A 15,033-nucleotide genomic window follows, 5' to 3' on the forward strand; every position below is an offset into this window, starting at 1 on the left:
GTATTAGAAATCACCTTTTAATGCAATTCTCAAAGACATTCAGCAATGTCCATAAATGTCACAGTTCCATTTACACAGTATTATTTACATTTACACAGCTTTGTTCACATGCTGTAAAGTTTCACTTCAGAACAGAATTATGATGCAAGCAAGGACCTTCATTAATTACAGCAGAAAGAGAAAGCTTTAAACATCTGTTACATATCCTGTTCTGCTTCCCTTTTCACCTGCATAAGTGCTTCTAGTAAATTCTACTATACTATGGATTGCTCACTCTACGTTTTTTTTCCTTTATAATAATGCCATTTTTTCCCCATTTGATTCTAAGGTGTAGTTTTATAGTTTGATTCTAAGGTGTCGTCATTTTACAGTGAATTGTTCTAAACAGAAGGTAAGAACATTTAACTGAGAACAATTCTGTTGGTTTCAGCCTAGTTTAAGTTCTTCTGTTTCCCCTCTTCCCCCCCCCCCAGTTGAAACACAAAATGTTTTAACAATACACTAAATTGCACTGTATTTCTAATTGGGTCAAACAAACAAAAAACTTCAAAAATCCTGATTTTTTTTTAAATCAGTTGATATTTTAAGTTTTTAAGAGCATTTCCAGCAATTTTGTTTTTATAGCAAATAGGCCCCCTTATGTTTTAAAACTGCTGAGTGGTGTTGGTGTGAAATATCTCTCTTGTACCTCTTGGTTTATATCTTGTGTGATAATATGGGTCTATATAATCCTAGGTTTAAAACTCCTTCTAAATTCCCCTGAAGGAAATGTACCCGTTTTTCAGTGCTACCCACCCCTGAATGGAGAATGACTCTCATCCACTTAGTCGTCCTGTAATTCTTTGGATCTCTCTCCTTTCATGCCTCTCTGTGGGATTGATCCAACTTCTGCTGAAGCCAGTGGGACTCTGTTTTCTCCAGTGGGAGTTAGATCAGGCCCTTGTCTAACAGGCTGTCATTACCTTTTTCATGTTTACTGCTCTTAGCTGATCCATGGATCAGCTGGAAAGAATGCTGAAATGCGCATGCACTGGTACCATCATCTTGAGACACGTCCGTCTCCTCAGCCACATGCCGGATTTCTGCTCTGGAAGCACCTGCTGCCCCAGCAGTGGAGTTGTATATGCACTCATTCACTGCCAGGTACTTTAGACCCACATTTATGGTTTGTTTAGGAAAAGAGGGAAAAAAGTTTATAAAACTATATAATAGAAACGTTTTTTTGCTTTGTAAGTTAGTGAAAAGAGAGGGTGTGTTTTTTTTTTTAATTTTAAAATTCATATGCAGCAGCAATGTGGTGTCAATATATTAACATGGAACTTCCACAAAAATTCCCTTCTAATCTGCAACAACATGAGTGTCTTGGAAGGATTGAAATATTTATTCTTTTAATTTCCTCTTTAAACAAAAATGCTCTCTTCTACCAAGGAAGTGAGGCAATAGGTGCAAAACTCCCATGGACTTCAGTGGGACCAGGATTGCACCCATAATCTCTTGGTGATCAAATTTATGTTATGGAAGTGTTCCTGAAAACTATGCTGACTGTATAAAGTAGCATCGCACAAATGTACAGTGTAATCTGAAGTGGCAGTAAGGTGTTTGGGGAGGGAGTTTTCTCTCTTGAGGAAGTATTTTGGAAATTACTGTACCTTCCATTTGAAGCAATTTGTTCCATTCCAAGGCAAATATACAAAATTTTAAAAAGAGGGCCCTAGTGACAAGTTACCTCTGGGAGCAGTGTTTCAAAAAGAGGTTGACTGTCAGGGTCATGGGTAGTCACCCCAACTCTCCTGTTAATTCAGTGGCAGAATTTAAACAGGATCTGTGGGGTACTCCACCCAGTATAATGCTGCCCTGCAGGGTTGGAACCCCCAACAAAATAGCATTGTGCTAATGCGCAAGAACCAGAACATGAGATTGACTGATCTAGTGGATTTCATTGTCCAAGGGGGTCCAAGAGGTAAACAGAAATTATAAATGGTGTGTCACCAATTATGAAAAAGAAAGAATGTTAATATTCACAGTATGGTGCTAACCTACTGTGAGCATCTTTTATATAGTACTGCCACCCCCAACTGTTCAGGCATCCTGAGTTGGGCACCAAAAAATCATGAGAGTTAAAATAAATAAATGTTGGATTCTTTTTCTTTGCCTTCTGGTTTCTGAACCTTTTAGGGTGCACTCAGGTCAAGTTTCCAAGCACTTTCTCCCTAACTGAGCCAGCTAGAAACACCCCCCCCAGGAAATGATACTGCATGTGAATCTCAGCTTTCTAGATCCCAGCAGCTGGGGCTGTAAGTGAAACACCAAATAGTGTGAAAATGGCGATAAAATAATGAGAGCAGGCAATACTGACTATATAACTTTTATGTCTCTAAAGGTGCCCCTTTAACATGCTGGAGATGCAGAAGCTGTGTGAGAACTTCCATATCCATCCTGAAAATCAATCTCTCTCTCTCTCTCTCTGCAGTACAGATGTTTCCCTTTCCACTGCAGCTACCAATCCTGGCACCACACTGGAGATAGTAGTTGCAGTGGGTAAGTACACACCTGTCTGCTTTGCATTCCAAGCAGGGATGCCGGCACTGACTTGTCCAGGGAATCAAAATATTTTTCTTACAGGACCAAATTCATTGACCCCCATGGGAGTTTTTTGTTTGAATAAAGAGGACATGCCTGAAATGAGGTTCATGCATGACAGACTAGAATACTGTCACTGTGCCACAGGCTTGCTGATACCAAGGAGCTGCTCAGACAGCTTTTGTTGAAAGTAACAAGACAGAAACAGACTGAAACTTTTTGCAAATTTTGGGCCAGCCTTGTAAGCATGTGCTCAAGACTACCTACTCGTATTTGCATGTGCTCAGTTGCAAATCCAAAATGCCTAATGAACATGCAAGATGGTATGTGGACACAAAGGAAAGTGTGACTATGCATCAGGTATTTTGCTCTGACAAATGTACACAAGTTTGCATGTGTATGTTTTAACATTGGGCTTTTACTAAATCCTTGAAATTAAACTCTGCTGGAAAGGCTTTAGACAGTTAATTACATGCACAATTGAAGAAATAGTGACAGTAGCTTTTTATCCCAGTGGCTCTTGTTCCTGGATGTGGATTTCTTAGTGTGGTACTGTCCAGTACTGTGATCACCTTTCAACATTTGTCAGCAGTTACCACAGTGGCATCTAAGGTACTCCAGCTATTTCCTGTGTAAATTATAGAGAAAGCTCCTATGCATTAAGCATTGGTCAATTAATTTAAAATGACAACTGTGAGGGTGTTATGGGGCAGAGCCACCTGTGACCTGCACCTATTTTATACAGAGGTGAACAAATCTGTCTTATGCAATGTTACCTATATAACTGAGGCAGCTGTTGAAAACTGATCTGCAAAGAGCAATGAGGATTTACAGGCTACATAAAATACAAACACAAACCTACTTATTCTCCTTCTTGCTGAGGGAACATCGTGTCACTAAGGTTGCTGTACCTGTCTCATTCTTGCCCTACAGACAGTAGCTCCTTTTTTAATTTCTTAGAGTGTAAGGTCTTTGGGGCAAGAACCATGTTAACCTGGGTTTTTGTACAGGGTGAGAGGGGACACCAATCCTTACTGGGACCTCGAGGCATGACCACAATATAAAGGTATAATGACAATCAATCTTGAAGAAATGTATTTGCAAGAATATCCAGCAGAGCACTCTTTTTTGTTTGTTTGTTTGAAAAATACTGAATATATTAATCAAACTGGTTGCTGCACCCAGCTGCAAATCACACTGCTTGCAGATTTCCGTTGCTATCAGGCTTGCTGTTAAAACCAAACTACTTCCATGAATCTCTGGAAATGGGCATGAATGTGGCTTACCATCTGAATTTGGGCAATACTAGTGGCTGTACCAGTAATTCGTAGGTACCACCAAAGCCTCTGGCTGTTACTGTTACTCGTGGATACCGTTAGACTATCTAAACAAACCACTCTTCACATAGTTGAAACATTCGTTTGAAAACTGAGGGTCCTATTCAGCAAATAGTCAGAGTCTTATGGCTCTGGCCACAGAGGCTCTAGAAGCTTCCAAAGCTCAGCTATCACTGAGCCTAATCCTGATTCAGGACCCAAAATTATATGTTGTTTGTATAAATATTTCTCTGCACAGCTTGGATGCTTTGGGCACCCTCCCTCACTCGATTCTTGGGAATTACAGATATATGCCTCTTTATAGCTCAGGTAGATGTAAAGTGATTCACATTAATGACTGCTGAAGGACTCAACTGAGCATGTGCTGAGAGAATAGTGATGTCAATTAGATTCTGACAGCCCTCTCTTTTCTATGAACAAGACTTCTGCAGCTCATTGCCCTCAAAGAGGGAAACACAGGTTTGATGTAAGGGCGTGCATAACCTCTGCTAATAGACATTGTCATGCTGGTTTACAATGCTCCACGAGGGTTCTGTCAAGCCACTCGTGTCATTGTTTGACTACAGTTAAGAGCAAGGTGTTCTGTTTTCCAAGCCCAGCTCAATCAGAGCAAAGCACAATTTTGGCTCTTGCATTGTCATGAAAAGGATAAAGTGCCACTGGTCATGTCTTCAGCTTCTCAGTGAGCCCAGAGCTTTGTGTGCTGAACTTCACCACCTTGTTTGGACTATTTCCAGGTGCAGTCTTCCACTCCATTCATTCAAGCAGTTTGTGGGCACTCAGAGGTCCCAGACATGCGGACTGAACTGCAGTGGGACCCATTACTAAACATGATCAGTCATGGAGATGCAGTCCCAGTAGGATACTGCTATCATTGTACAAGGGCTTCCTGGTACTTGCCAACTGCCTACTGAAGCCATCTATGGTTGATACCTATAACTTAGCAAAACTGCCATATCACTGTAAGCATCCCCAGTTACATTCTAATCAATATGACATACATAGAGAGGCTGCCCACTAATCATATCTTTGGATAACTAATGGGCATTGTGGCTGCTGGCTAGAAATATCAATATGGCAGGCCTTCCCATCCTTCTGCACTGAGGGTTAGCATACTAGTTGTTAAACAGGCTACCATATTTCTATCCATAAGCCTCTGGAAATGGGTGTGAACATGCATTGCCATCTGAATTTAAACAATACATGTAACAATAAAAGTAATTCCAGGTTACAGCAGAGACCACTATTACTATTGTATGTGGATAACAGTACCTTTGCCTAGATTAGAGCTAAATGGTGGTAACTTTCAGAAATCAAGATATAGCTGTGTCTATGATTTTTTTTTTTTTTTGTCTCCTGAATCAGGATTAGTATTCCCTGGGGAGGGAAGGGAGTGAGGGGTAGGGGTTAGAAGGATGTCTGTACCCCTCTGGACTCTCTGCAGAATGGCCCCTGAGGAAATGGCTAAGAAAGAGATCAACAGGAATGCCAAATTTCTGCTGAATAGGTTAAAAGGGTGAGGAAGCCTCTTCGGCAGCCATCCATGCGCAGAAGGCCCGCATAACATTTCTGCTGAATAGGGCCCTAAATGAAGACAAAAGAAACATAGGAAGCCAGTCTTAACTTGAAGAGCTTTTTTGATTAAGCCGTTTCTTATTTTTACATTTGCTAATCTCCAAGGCCATTTTATTATTTTTGGTGCAATTAGACATCCCTTTGGACATGCCAATGGAATGGAAATAGAGTCATATTTTTATCTGATATATAAATGTAAAACAGCCTATTTAGTTAATTATTCCTTAACAGCTCTAAACAGATGGATACGGTTTAGCCAATATACAGCGAAAGTTACTCAACATTTTATGTTATAAAAATCACCCTATATATAATGCCTGAGTTTTAAGTTTATATATATTTTAAAGTTTGAAGTAGTTTACATCCCACTAAAACTGAGAGGAGCTGCTATGTCAGGCTCACTTTAAAAACCGGAGTTTCAGTTTAGTCTTTTCTGGGTTTAGTCTACAAATGTGGATCCTGCTATTTTGTTCGCAAAGATTTTATCCATCTTCTAGTTTCCCATTTAAAGAGCTTTTACAATTAAAGTAAATACGCAGGAAATGGAAATCTTACCTCTGCAAGGGGATGCCAATGAGCAATCGGTTTCCGAGGATACGAAAGCATTTCATTCCAGTGGTCCCGGCCTAGGTTCTCTGCATCGTTGCCTATTTGACACACTCCAATGACCTCATTGTGACCTACACTGTGAAAATGTGCCATAATATTTTTTTCTTAAAATTTTACATTTGGGAACAAATGCCATTTAAATTCTCTATGACAAATAATGATCTAGGATGCTGGGAAAACTTGATGAGCTACACAACACAGATTTGAGTTTCATCTCTATCTTTTTCATTAACCTAGATAATATACTAATAATTTACTCTTTTATATTAGTTCACACCGTGTGTGTTGGTTTTCTATGGAGTAAATTGACAGTTGGACTTTTATTTGTCTACACTCCAATTTTAACCAACAGAAAAATTCATTAACATTTGCAAAAGAGAAAAATAACTATACATCATACGTGTTCTGACTCCAGCCCACCCAAAGCATCCGACATGTAAAGACTACTATGTGAAATGGGCTATCTGAACAAGCAGGACACCTCTTCCAAAGCAATTATTTGCAAATAGAATAATTTGTGGTGGGCCACATTTTCAGAAGAAATCTGAGGAATTAATGTGATGGTGCACAAATGGCCATTCAGAGTGCAGACTGTTCATTGGGATAGGCAATCATTACAATTTGAGTAAATATGTATGCAAATTAGGCATACAAAGTTCTGGATGCAATTCTGTATCTCAAAAACTAAGAAGTAAATGCTGTGTGATGGTACAGAGAATTGTAGCCTGCTGCTGAGACCTGCACCATGAAACATTTTATGACCACTTGTGCCAGCTTTTTACAATCTCTTGCCTCATAAAATCTTGCATAGTAGATTTGTATTCAGTAACAGCTACAGGTATCTCACCGGTCATAATCCATAACTGCTATTGACAAGTTAATTTGGTCAATGTTTTCCGGAGGGACATCAAAGACTATGGCTTCATTGTAAACAGGATTGAGGGTATTCCTCTTGGTGGACGTTTTCCTTTTCTTTAGCCGCCGTCCTTCGCACATTAAAGAAACCTTCACGTAGGGATCTGGGTGAATCATGATAAGCAGTTTTGTTGATTTTAAAAATAGACACAGATGGAAAGCAAATGGAGTAAGCTTAATTTATGCCTATATCTATATACATAATTTATTCACCGTTACCTACATTAGAATCTGAGCTCCTTCAATAATGAAACGCTCTGGCAGTTAAAAGGTCTTCCTGGTTGAATGACTGTAATGAACCATTAGATGTTCATTTAGGAAGTTGGGTTTTTGTATTGTGTCTTCTCAAAGAATGTAAAAATTTCCATTAAGACACAATATGGATTCCCATGTTAGTAACAGTCTGCAGGGCCGGCCCACAACATTTTGGTACCTGAGGTGAGGAGCTCAAATGACACCCCCCATGCTCCCTTGCTTGGGCCAAAACTTTGAAACTCTGGGTTTTTGTGGTGCCCCCCCCGGCAGTCTGGCACCTGAGGTGACTGCCTCAGTTCGCCTCATGGTAAGGCCAGCCCTGACAGTCTGTGTAACTGATTACAGCTGTAGCACAAGCAGAACCCGGACACAATCAGATAATGGGGTCAGCGCTAGTGTTTGCTGATATGGAATTAGTTATGTTAACACTTTAGAAGTATAATAGTTTGAGTGGTGTACAATTATTGTTCTCTTTAAAGGTACGGTTAAAGCTGTGGGTATAGTAGGAGACTGTCCCACTTGGGGCACCTGTTTCATTGTAGCTCCTTTCTGACAGTACTATTACCACCACCACCACCCCGCCCCTTTGCCAGTGGATTGAAACATGGCATCTCTGACCCCTTTGTAGCAAAATCCCAAACTGGTTTCATTTTGTTTTCAATACCAACCCTGAAAACGGTTGCTACAATGGACCAGTGAGCTTCGTAATCTTGGCCCAAGCATCATTTGTATCAGATTAATGGCTGTTGAGCCTCTCCATTGTCGGTGTTGGTTTGTACTGTACCCAACATATAACCCAACAAATAGCAGGCAGTGCAAAATTAAATTCTGTGGTTACTATCATAGGATGGCCACCTCCAAGTATTCAAAAGCTAGGCCCCCAAAATTCTTGAGGTCTTTACGATAATAAACTTTGGGTTCTTTTAATTTGCCTCGTAGTTTTTGAGCCTTTAGAGTTCACATTTTTTTAAGCTTTTCTTTGCAACTAGCTAAAATCCTAAAATTTAGGATGGCTAAAATTATTTTTTAATGAAAGAATCTCCTATAATCAAATAACTGCAGAAACCGGGGCTTTAAGAAAAACACTAAATATCAGAAGAGTTGGACACACTGTACCATTTCTTTAATTCAAGGGGGAGAAGATGAAATTGTAATGTTGGGCATGAGAGAAATTCCTACCTGATGCTCCTGTTATGTCCATTGCCTTTAAATTCCTAGCCTTTATTATGGTAATAGTTAATCTGCCAGCTGTTGGAAGGTAGCAGAGTGAGAACATCAAGTCACCAAGATCCACATTGTCCTGTAAAAAAAAACAAGTTTGTGAAACAATAATAAAACGCTCTCTCTCTCCCTCTCTGTGCCTAGAAAGGCACAGAGTAAGGAATGATAAAGTATGTGTATTTAGGAGCGCTGGTTATTCCAGAGAAAACTTAATTCTCCCTTGCAGAGCACATGGCAGGAAAAGTATGCACTGTATGCAGAGGTTTGCCCAAGCTGCTGAGTTTGTAGGCAGAGTTCTGAGTCCCATGAGCTGTAAACATCATTACAATTTTGTAGCAGTCAGTAGTGAGACAGGAGCCGTGTCCTAGTAGTAAGAACAGGACCTGGAGATCTTTGTTCTACTACTGACTAGACAAGTCTCTGGAGCTCTTTGTGCCTCAGCCTCCCTATTTGCAGGGAATTTACCATAACGGGGTTCGTGGGAGAAACAGCAAATTGACAAGGTAGGATGAGGTTTCATACAACTGCCCAGGACTTGTCAGGCCAAACATTGCAGTAGGGAAGGTCAGTGGAGGGAGCACCATCAGGGGTAAAGTAACCTGGAGCAGGAGGGAGTGCAACTCTCCCTTTCCGCCAAAAGTGGAATGAGAACTTTTCTCTCCCTGGTTTGCAGGAGCAGCTCTCCCCCTGCAGCCCTTCCTCCTCCTTAGCTGGTGCAGTGACTGCATCCCTTTTCTGTTTCAAGTCACTGGGTACCATCCGGGGTTCAGAAAGGCAGCTGAGGAGGAAGTCCACCAGATCCCAGATGTAGATATTGGGGAACAAACACAATTTTTTTCACCTGATCACAAAGGAAAAATGTTGGTAGATTTTATTTTTTTTTTATCTAGCCAAACGCTTCATCCACTTTGGACAAATCTGCCAGCATTAGAAGCCGTCCAGTAGGGATGATGCATTAGAGCAAGTTGTAAGGCACATCTGTTTGCTCAGCTTTTGCCTTAAGGAGTGGGAAGAGATGGCTGAGCGATAGTTCTTTCCTGCAGTTGTGTTTTTTTTTTTTGAGGGGAGCATTCATTAATTGACAACATATTAATTTAGATGACCATTATTTGTGATAATAAGATGTTGGAGTTGTGATAGGTGAATTTTGTAGTGTGTGTGTGTGTGTGGGGGGGGGGGGGAATAGATTTTTGGGAGAAAAGCAGGGATTTACTTTTTAATTCTTTGTAGTAGTTTGGATTTAAGGCAGCTTTCCCACAAGACAGAGTGGGGAAAATGCTCACTGTTTTTCTGAAAAAAATACAGTTGAGCATGAGTTAATAAATATTTATTGACACCAGCAGATAAATATTTGTTTTGTAGCTGGAGCAGTATCTGTGAAGTATCTCAGAAAGGACTCAACGTTTTATTTATTACTTCCATTCTACCAAGTTTTTGAGTGAGTTTGGAGATGCTTTTTGTCCATTCTACAGTTTTGATATTAACGTAAGCAGATGAGAAACCTTGTTTATGGATGAAGAAAACTCTATTTATATTTTTGATAGATAACTGTGACTATCTGGCGGGGTGATTTTATTTGGTTAATAATGTCTCCTAATTAAGCAGCCCTAGAAATCTTTCTCTTCATAGGTTACACACTTCTTCCTTTTGGATTTTCAAAAGAAACTTTTCTATTTATAAAAAGAAAAGGAGGACTTGTGGCACCTTAGAGACTAACAAATTTATTTGAGCATAAGCTTTCGTGAGCTACAGCTCACGAAAGCTTATGCTCAGATAAATTTGTTAGTCTCTAAGGTGCCACAAGTCCTTCTTTTCTTTTTGCGGATACAGACTAACACGGCTGCTACTGTGAAACCTTTCTATTTATAGATACCTTTTTCTGTTAACAGTGTATGTGTTTAATCAGCTGAGGTAGTGCAGGTTCAGTGTCTCGTAATATTCCAAACACGTTGTTTTTCCCCTTATTGTGATATAATTGTTACAGTAACACCTAAGCTTCAAGCAAGATCAGGGTCTCATTGTGCAAGGCAGTACGTAGGTATATGGTAAGAGACCATCCCTGACTGACAAACAGGACAAAGAATGGGAATGGAACAAGATGTGAAAGGACCTGCCCAAGGTCATACGTGGCAGTTCAGGTCTCCTGAATTCCAGTCCAATGTCCTATCCACTACTTATACTGTCCCTTTCTTTTTTTTTTTTCCTTCTTGCTATGACCCGGTCTTCCCCCTTAGCTTCTTAGCCCTTTAACTGGTTATAGCTGACCTTTCAAATTAAAAAGGTCATAGAGCAATTTTTAAACTAAGGGCTGGGGGGAAAGCCAACAGGTGCAGAGGAGCACGTGGTTTGGACAGTGCCATCTCTTAGGGGAGGATCTATTAATGGAGATTCTCTGTGTCCTAATAAGGAGGAGAGGGTGGAAGATGGTAAAATACAGGTAGGATCTGATGATAAACAGTCAAAGGAAAAAAAAGTCCCATTCAATTACATCATGTAATGGCAGACAGCTAAAAAGTGACAAGTTTTTCAAGGGCTTATATACATCAATACTAGAAGTCTAAATAATAAGATGGGTGAATTAGAGTGCCTCATATTAAATGAGGATGTTGATATAATAGGCATCACAGAAACTTGTTAGAGTGAGGATAATTAATGGGTCACAGTAATATCAGGGTACAAAATATATCAGAAGGACAGAACAGGTCGTGCTGGTGGGGGAGTGGCACTATACATGAAAGAAAGCATAGAATCAAATGAAGTAAAAATCTTAAATGAACCAAACTGTACCATAGAATCTCTATGGATAGTAATTCCGTGCTCTAATAATAAGACTATAGCAGCAGGGATATATTACTGACCATCTAACCAGGATGGTGATCGTGACTGTGAAATGCTCCGGGAGATTAGAGAGGCTATTAAAATAAAAAACAATAATAATGGAGGATTTCAACTACCCCCATATTGAATGGGAACATGTCACCCCATAATGGGATGCAGAGATAAAGTTTCTTGACACCTTAAATGACAGCTTCTTGGAGCAGCTAGTCCTGGAACCCGCAACAGGAGAGGCAATTCTTCATTTAGTCCTAAGTGGAGCACAGGATGTGGTCCAAGAGGTGATGATAGCTGTACCGCTTGGTAATAGTGACCATAAAATAATTAAATTTAACATCCCTGTGGCGGGGAAAACACCACAGCGGCCCAACACTGTAGCATTTAATTTCAGAAAGGGGGACTACACAAAAATGAGGAGGTTAGTTAAACAGAAATTAAAAGGTACAGTGCCAAAAGCGAAATCCCTGCCAGCTGGATGGAAACTTTTTAAAGACACCAGAATAGAGGCTGAGCTTAAATGTATACCCCAAATTAAAAAACATAGAGAACCAAAAATGTATCACCGTGGCTAAACAACAAAGTAAAAGAAGCAGTGAGAGGCAGAAAGTCATCTTTTAAAAAGTGGAAGTTAAATCCTAGTGAGGAAAATAGAAAGGAGCATAAACTCTGGCAAATGAAATATAAAAATATAATTAGGAAGGCCAAAAAAGAATTTGAAGAACAGCTAGCCAAAGACTCAAAAAGTAATAGGATTTTTTTTAAAGTACATCAGAAGCAGGAAACCTGCTAAACAATCAGTGGGGCCACTGGACAATCAAGATGCTAAAGGAGCACTCAAGGACGATAACACCATTGCGGAGAAACTAAATAAATTCTTTGCATCGATCTTCATGGCTGAGGATGTGAAAGAGATTCCCAAACCTGAGCCATTCTTTTTAGGTGACAAATCTGAGGAACTGCCCCAGATTGAGGTGTCATTAGAGGAGGTTTTGGAACAAATTGATAAACTAAACAGTAATAAGTCACCAGGACCAGATGGTATTCACCCCAAAAGTTCTGAAGGAACTCAAATGTGAAATTGCAGAACTACTAACTGTAATCTGTAACCTATCATTTTAATCAGCTTCTGTACCAAATGACTGGAGGATAGTTATTGTGATGCCAAGTTTTAAAAAGGGCTCCAGAGCTGATCCCAGCAATTACAGGCCTGACTTTAGTACCAAGCGAGCTGATAGAAACTATAGTAAAGAACAAAATTGTCAGACACAGAGATGAACATAATTTGTTGGGAAATAGTCAACATAGTTTTTGTAAAGGGAAATCATGCCTCACCAATCTACTAAAATTCTTTGAGGGGGTTAACAAGCATGTGGACATGGGGGATCCAGTGGACATAGTGTACTTAGATTTTCAGAAAGCCTTTGACGGCTCCCTCACCAAAGACTCTTAAGCAAAGTAAGCAGTCCTGGGATAAGCGGGAAGGTCCTCTCATGGATTGGTAACTGGTTAAAAGATAGGAAACAAAGGGTAGGAATAAATGGTCAGTGTTCAGAATGGAGAGAGGTAAATAGTGGTGTCCCCAAGGGGTCTGTACTGGGCCCAGTTCTATTCAATATATTAATAAATGATCTGGAAAAAGGGGTAAACAGTGAGGTGGCAAAATTTGCAGATGATATGAAATTGCTCAAGATAATTAAGTCCACAGGCAGACTGCAAAGAGCTACGAAAGGATCTCTCAGAACAGGGGGACTGGGCAACAAAATGGCAGATGAAATTCAATGTTGATAAATGCAAAGTAATGCACATTGGAAAACGTAATCCCAACTATCCATATAAAATGATGGGGTCGAAATTGGCTGTTACCACTCAAGAAAGAGATCTTGGAGTCCTTGTGGATAGTTCTCTTAAAACATGTGCAGCAGCAGTCAAAAAAGCGAACAGAATGTTGGGCATCATTAGGAAAGGGAAAGATAAGACGACAGAAAATATCATGTTGCCTCTACGTAAATCCATGGTACGCCCACCTCTTGAATACTGCGTGCAGCTGTGGTCGCCTCATCTCAAAAAAGATATACAGGTACTCCTCACTTAAAGTCATCCTGGTTAACGTTGTTTCCTTGTTATGTTGCTGATCAATTAGGGAACGTGCTTGTCTAAAGGTGCACAATGCACCCTTATAATGTCGTTTGGCAGCCGCCTGCTTTGTCCACTGCTTGCAGGGTTCTCTGGAAGAGCAGCCCCCCCCCCGTGGGGATTAGAAGCAGGGGGGGCCAGCAGCTCCCCTTCCCCTATCAGCTTCCCTAAATTCCCTGTAAGGTATGTGGCTCGGTAGCTGCCCAGCAGCTGTTCAGGTGGCCACTTCCCCTGCCCTGCCCTCTGCCTTGGAGCTGCTCCCGGGAGCTTCCTGCTTGCTGGGGGAGCGGGATGCTGATGTCAGGATGTCCCCCTGTTCCTGCCCCCCCCCCCGTACCCCCTCTCCACAAAGTGGAGGAGGTGACAGTCACAGGGCTCAGGGACAGAACGGCAGGGTCGGGGGTAGGGAGCTTGCAGGAAGCTGTTGCTTCCCGCCTGAACTGGCTGATCTGCTTAAAAAGGCCATATACTTGAAGTGATGTCAGCGTACTTAAAGGGGCAATGCACATCTCTCTCTCTCTCTCTCACTCATGCACACACCCTCTTACTCCACCACCTCAACCAAGCTTTACAATCATTCATTGCTGTGTACAATATTAACTGGCAAAAAAAATTTCCTTGGAACCTAACCCCTCCCCCCGCCATTTACATTAATTCTTATAGGGAAATCGGATTTGCTTAACATTGTTTCGCATAAAGTCGCATTTTTCAGGAACATAACTGCAACATTAAGTGAGGAGTTACTGTATTGGAATTGGAAAAGCTTCAGAAAAGGGCAACAAAAATGATGGGGCATGGAATGGCTGCCGTATGAGGAGAGATTAATAAGACTGGAACTTTTCAGCTTGGAAAAGAGACGACTAGGGGGATATGTTAGAGGTCTGTAAAATCATGACTGGTGTGGAGAAAGTAAATAAGGAAGTGTTATTTACTACTTCTCATAACATAAGAACTAGGGGGCACCAAATGAAATGATTAGGCAGCAGTTTAAAACAAACAAAAGGAAGTTTTTTTTGCACAATGCACAGTCAACCTGTGGAACTCCTTGCCAAAGGATGTTATGAAGGCCAAGACCATAACAGGGTTTAAAAAAGAACTGTATAAGTTCATGGATGATAGGTCCATCAATGGCTATTAATCAAAATGGGCAGGGATGGTGTCCCTAGCCTCTGTTTGCCAGAAGCTGGGAATGGGCGACAGGGGATGGATCACTGGATGATTGGCATTGGCCACTGTCAGAAGACAGGATACTGGGCTAGATGGACCTTTGGTCTGACCCAGTATGGCCGTTCTTATGTTCAGAAATAAAGAGTTGACATAGAAGAACTAATGAAGACACATTTTAGGTAGCACTCTAGGACCTTCTACTAATGGAATCCTCCTTACTCCTTTCATTAAACACTCCCATTGATATCAGCAGTCCAGATGTCTTCACTTCTTGGCAGTAGAAGTGAACACTGTGGATAAGTTGTTTGTGGTGACTGCGAAGCAAACAATTAAAGGGTGTGACACTAGTGCAAGATGTCTGGGGTGACTCACCCTGTTTAATGTCTCTAAATAGTTCCCAGTGTGG

The 15,033-nt window shown here is 40.8% G+C and overlaps 1 protein-coding gene across 2 annotated transcripts in view; it reads right to left on the minus strand.

Moving 5' to 3' along the window:
- SYT9 (synaptotagmin 9) overlaps nt 1–15,033 on the minus strand; it is a 103,725-nt gene that overhangs the window by 353 nt on the left and 88,339 nt on the right. The window contains exons 4-6 of one of the 2 annotated variants that reach the window (XR_012639872.1): nt 8,451–8,571; nt 6,949–7,120; nt 6,048–6,172 (exon numbers count right to left, since the gene is read on the minus strand). Coding sequence is in view for 1 of the 2 variants with exons in the window: in XM_074955095.1 (XP_074811196.1) it covers nt 6,048–6,177; nt 6,949–7,120; nt 8,451–8,571 (423 nt within the window). In the remaining variant the exon portion in view is untranslated. Of the gene's footprint in view, nt 1–6,047; nt 6,178–6,948; nt 7,121–8,450; nt 8,572–15,033 lie in introns of both variants that reach the window. The other variant, XM_074955095.1, reaches the window with a different exon arrangement.

Source organism: Natator depressus, chromosome 6, assembly GCF_965152275.1.
Source record: "Natator depressus isolate rNatDep1 chromosome 6, rNatDep2.hap1, whole genome shotgun sequence".
In the NCBI taxonomy this organism is placed as follows: Eukaryota; Metazoa; Chordata; order Testudines; family Cheloniidae; genus Natator; species Natator depressus.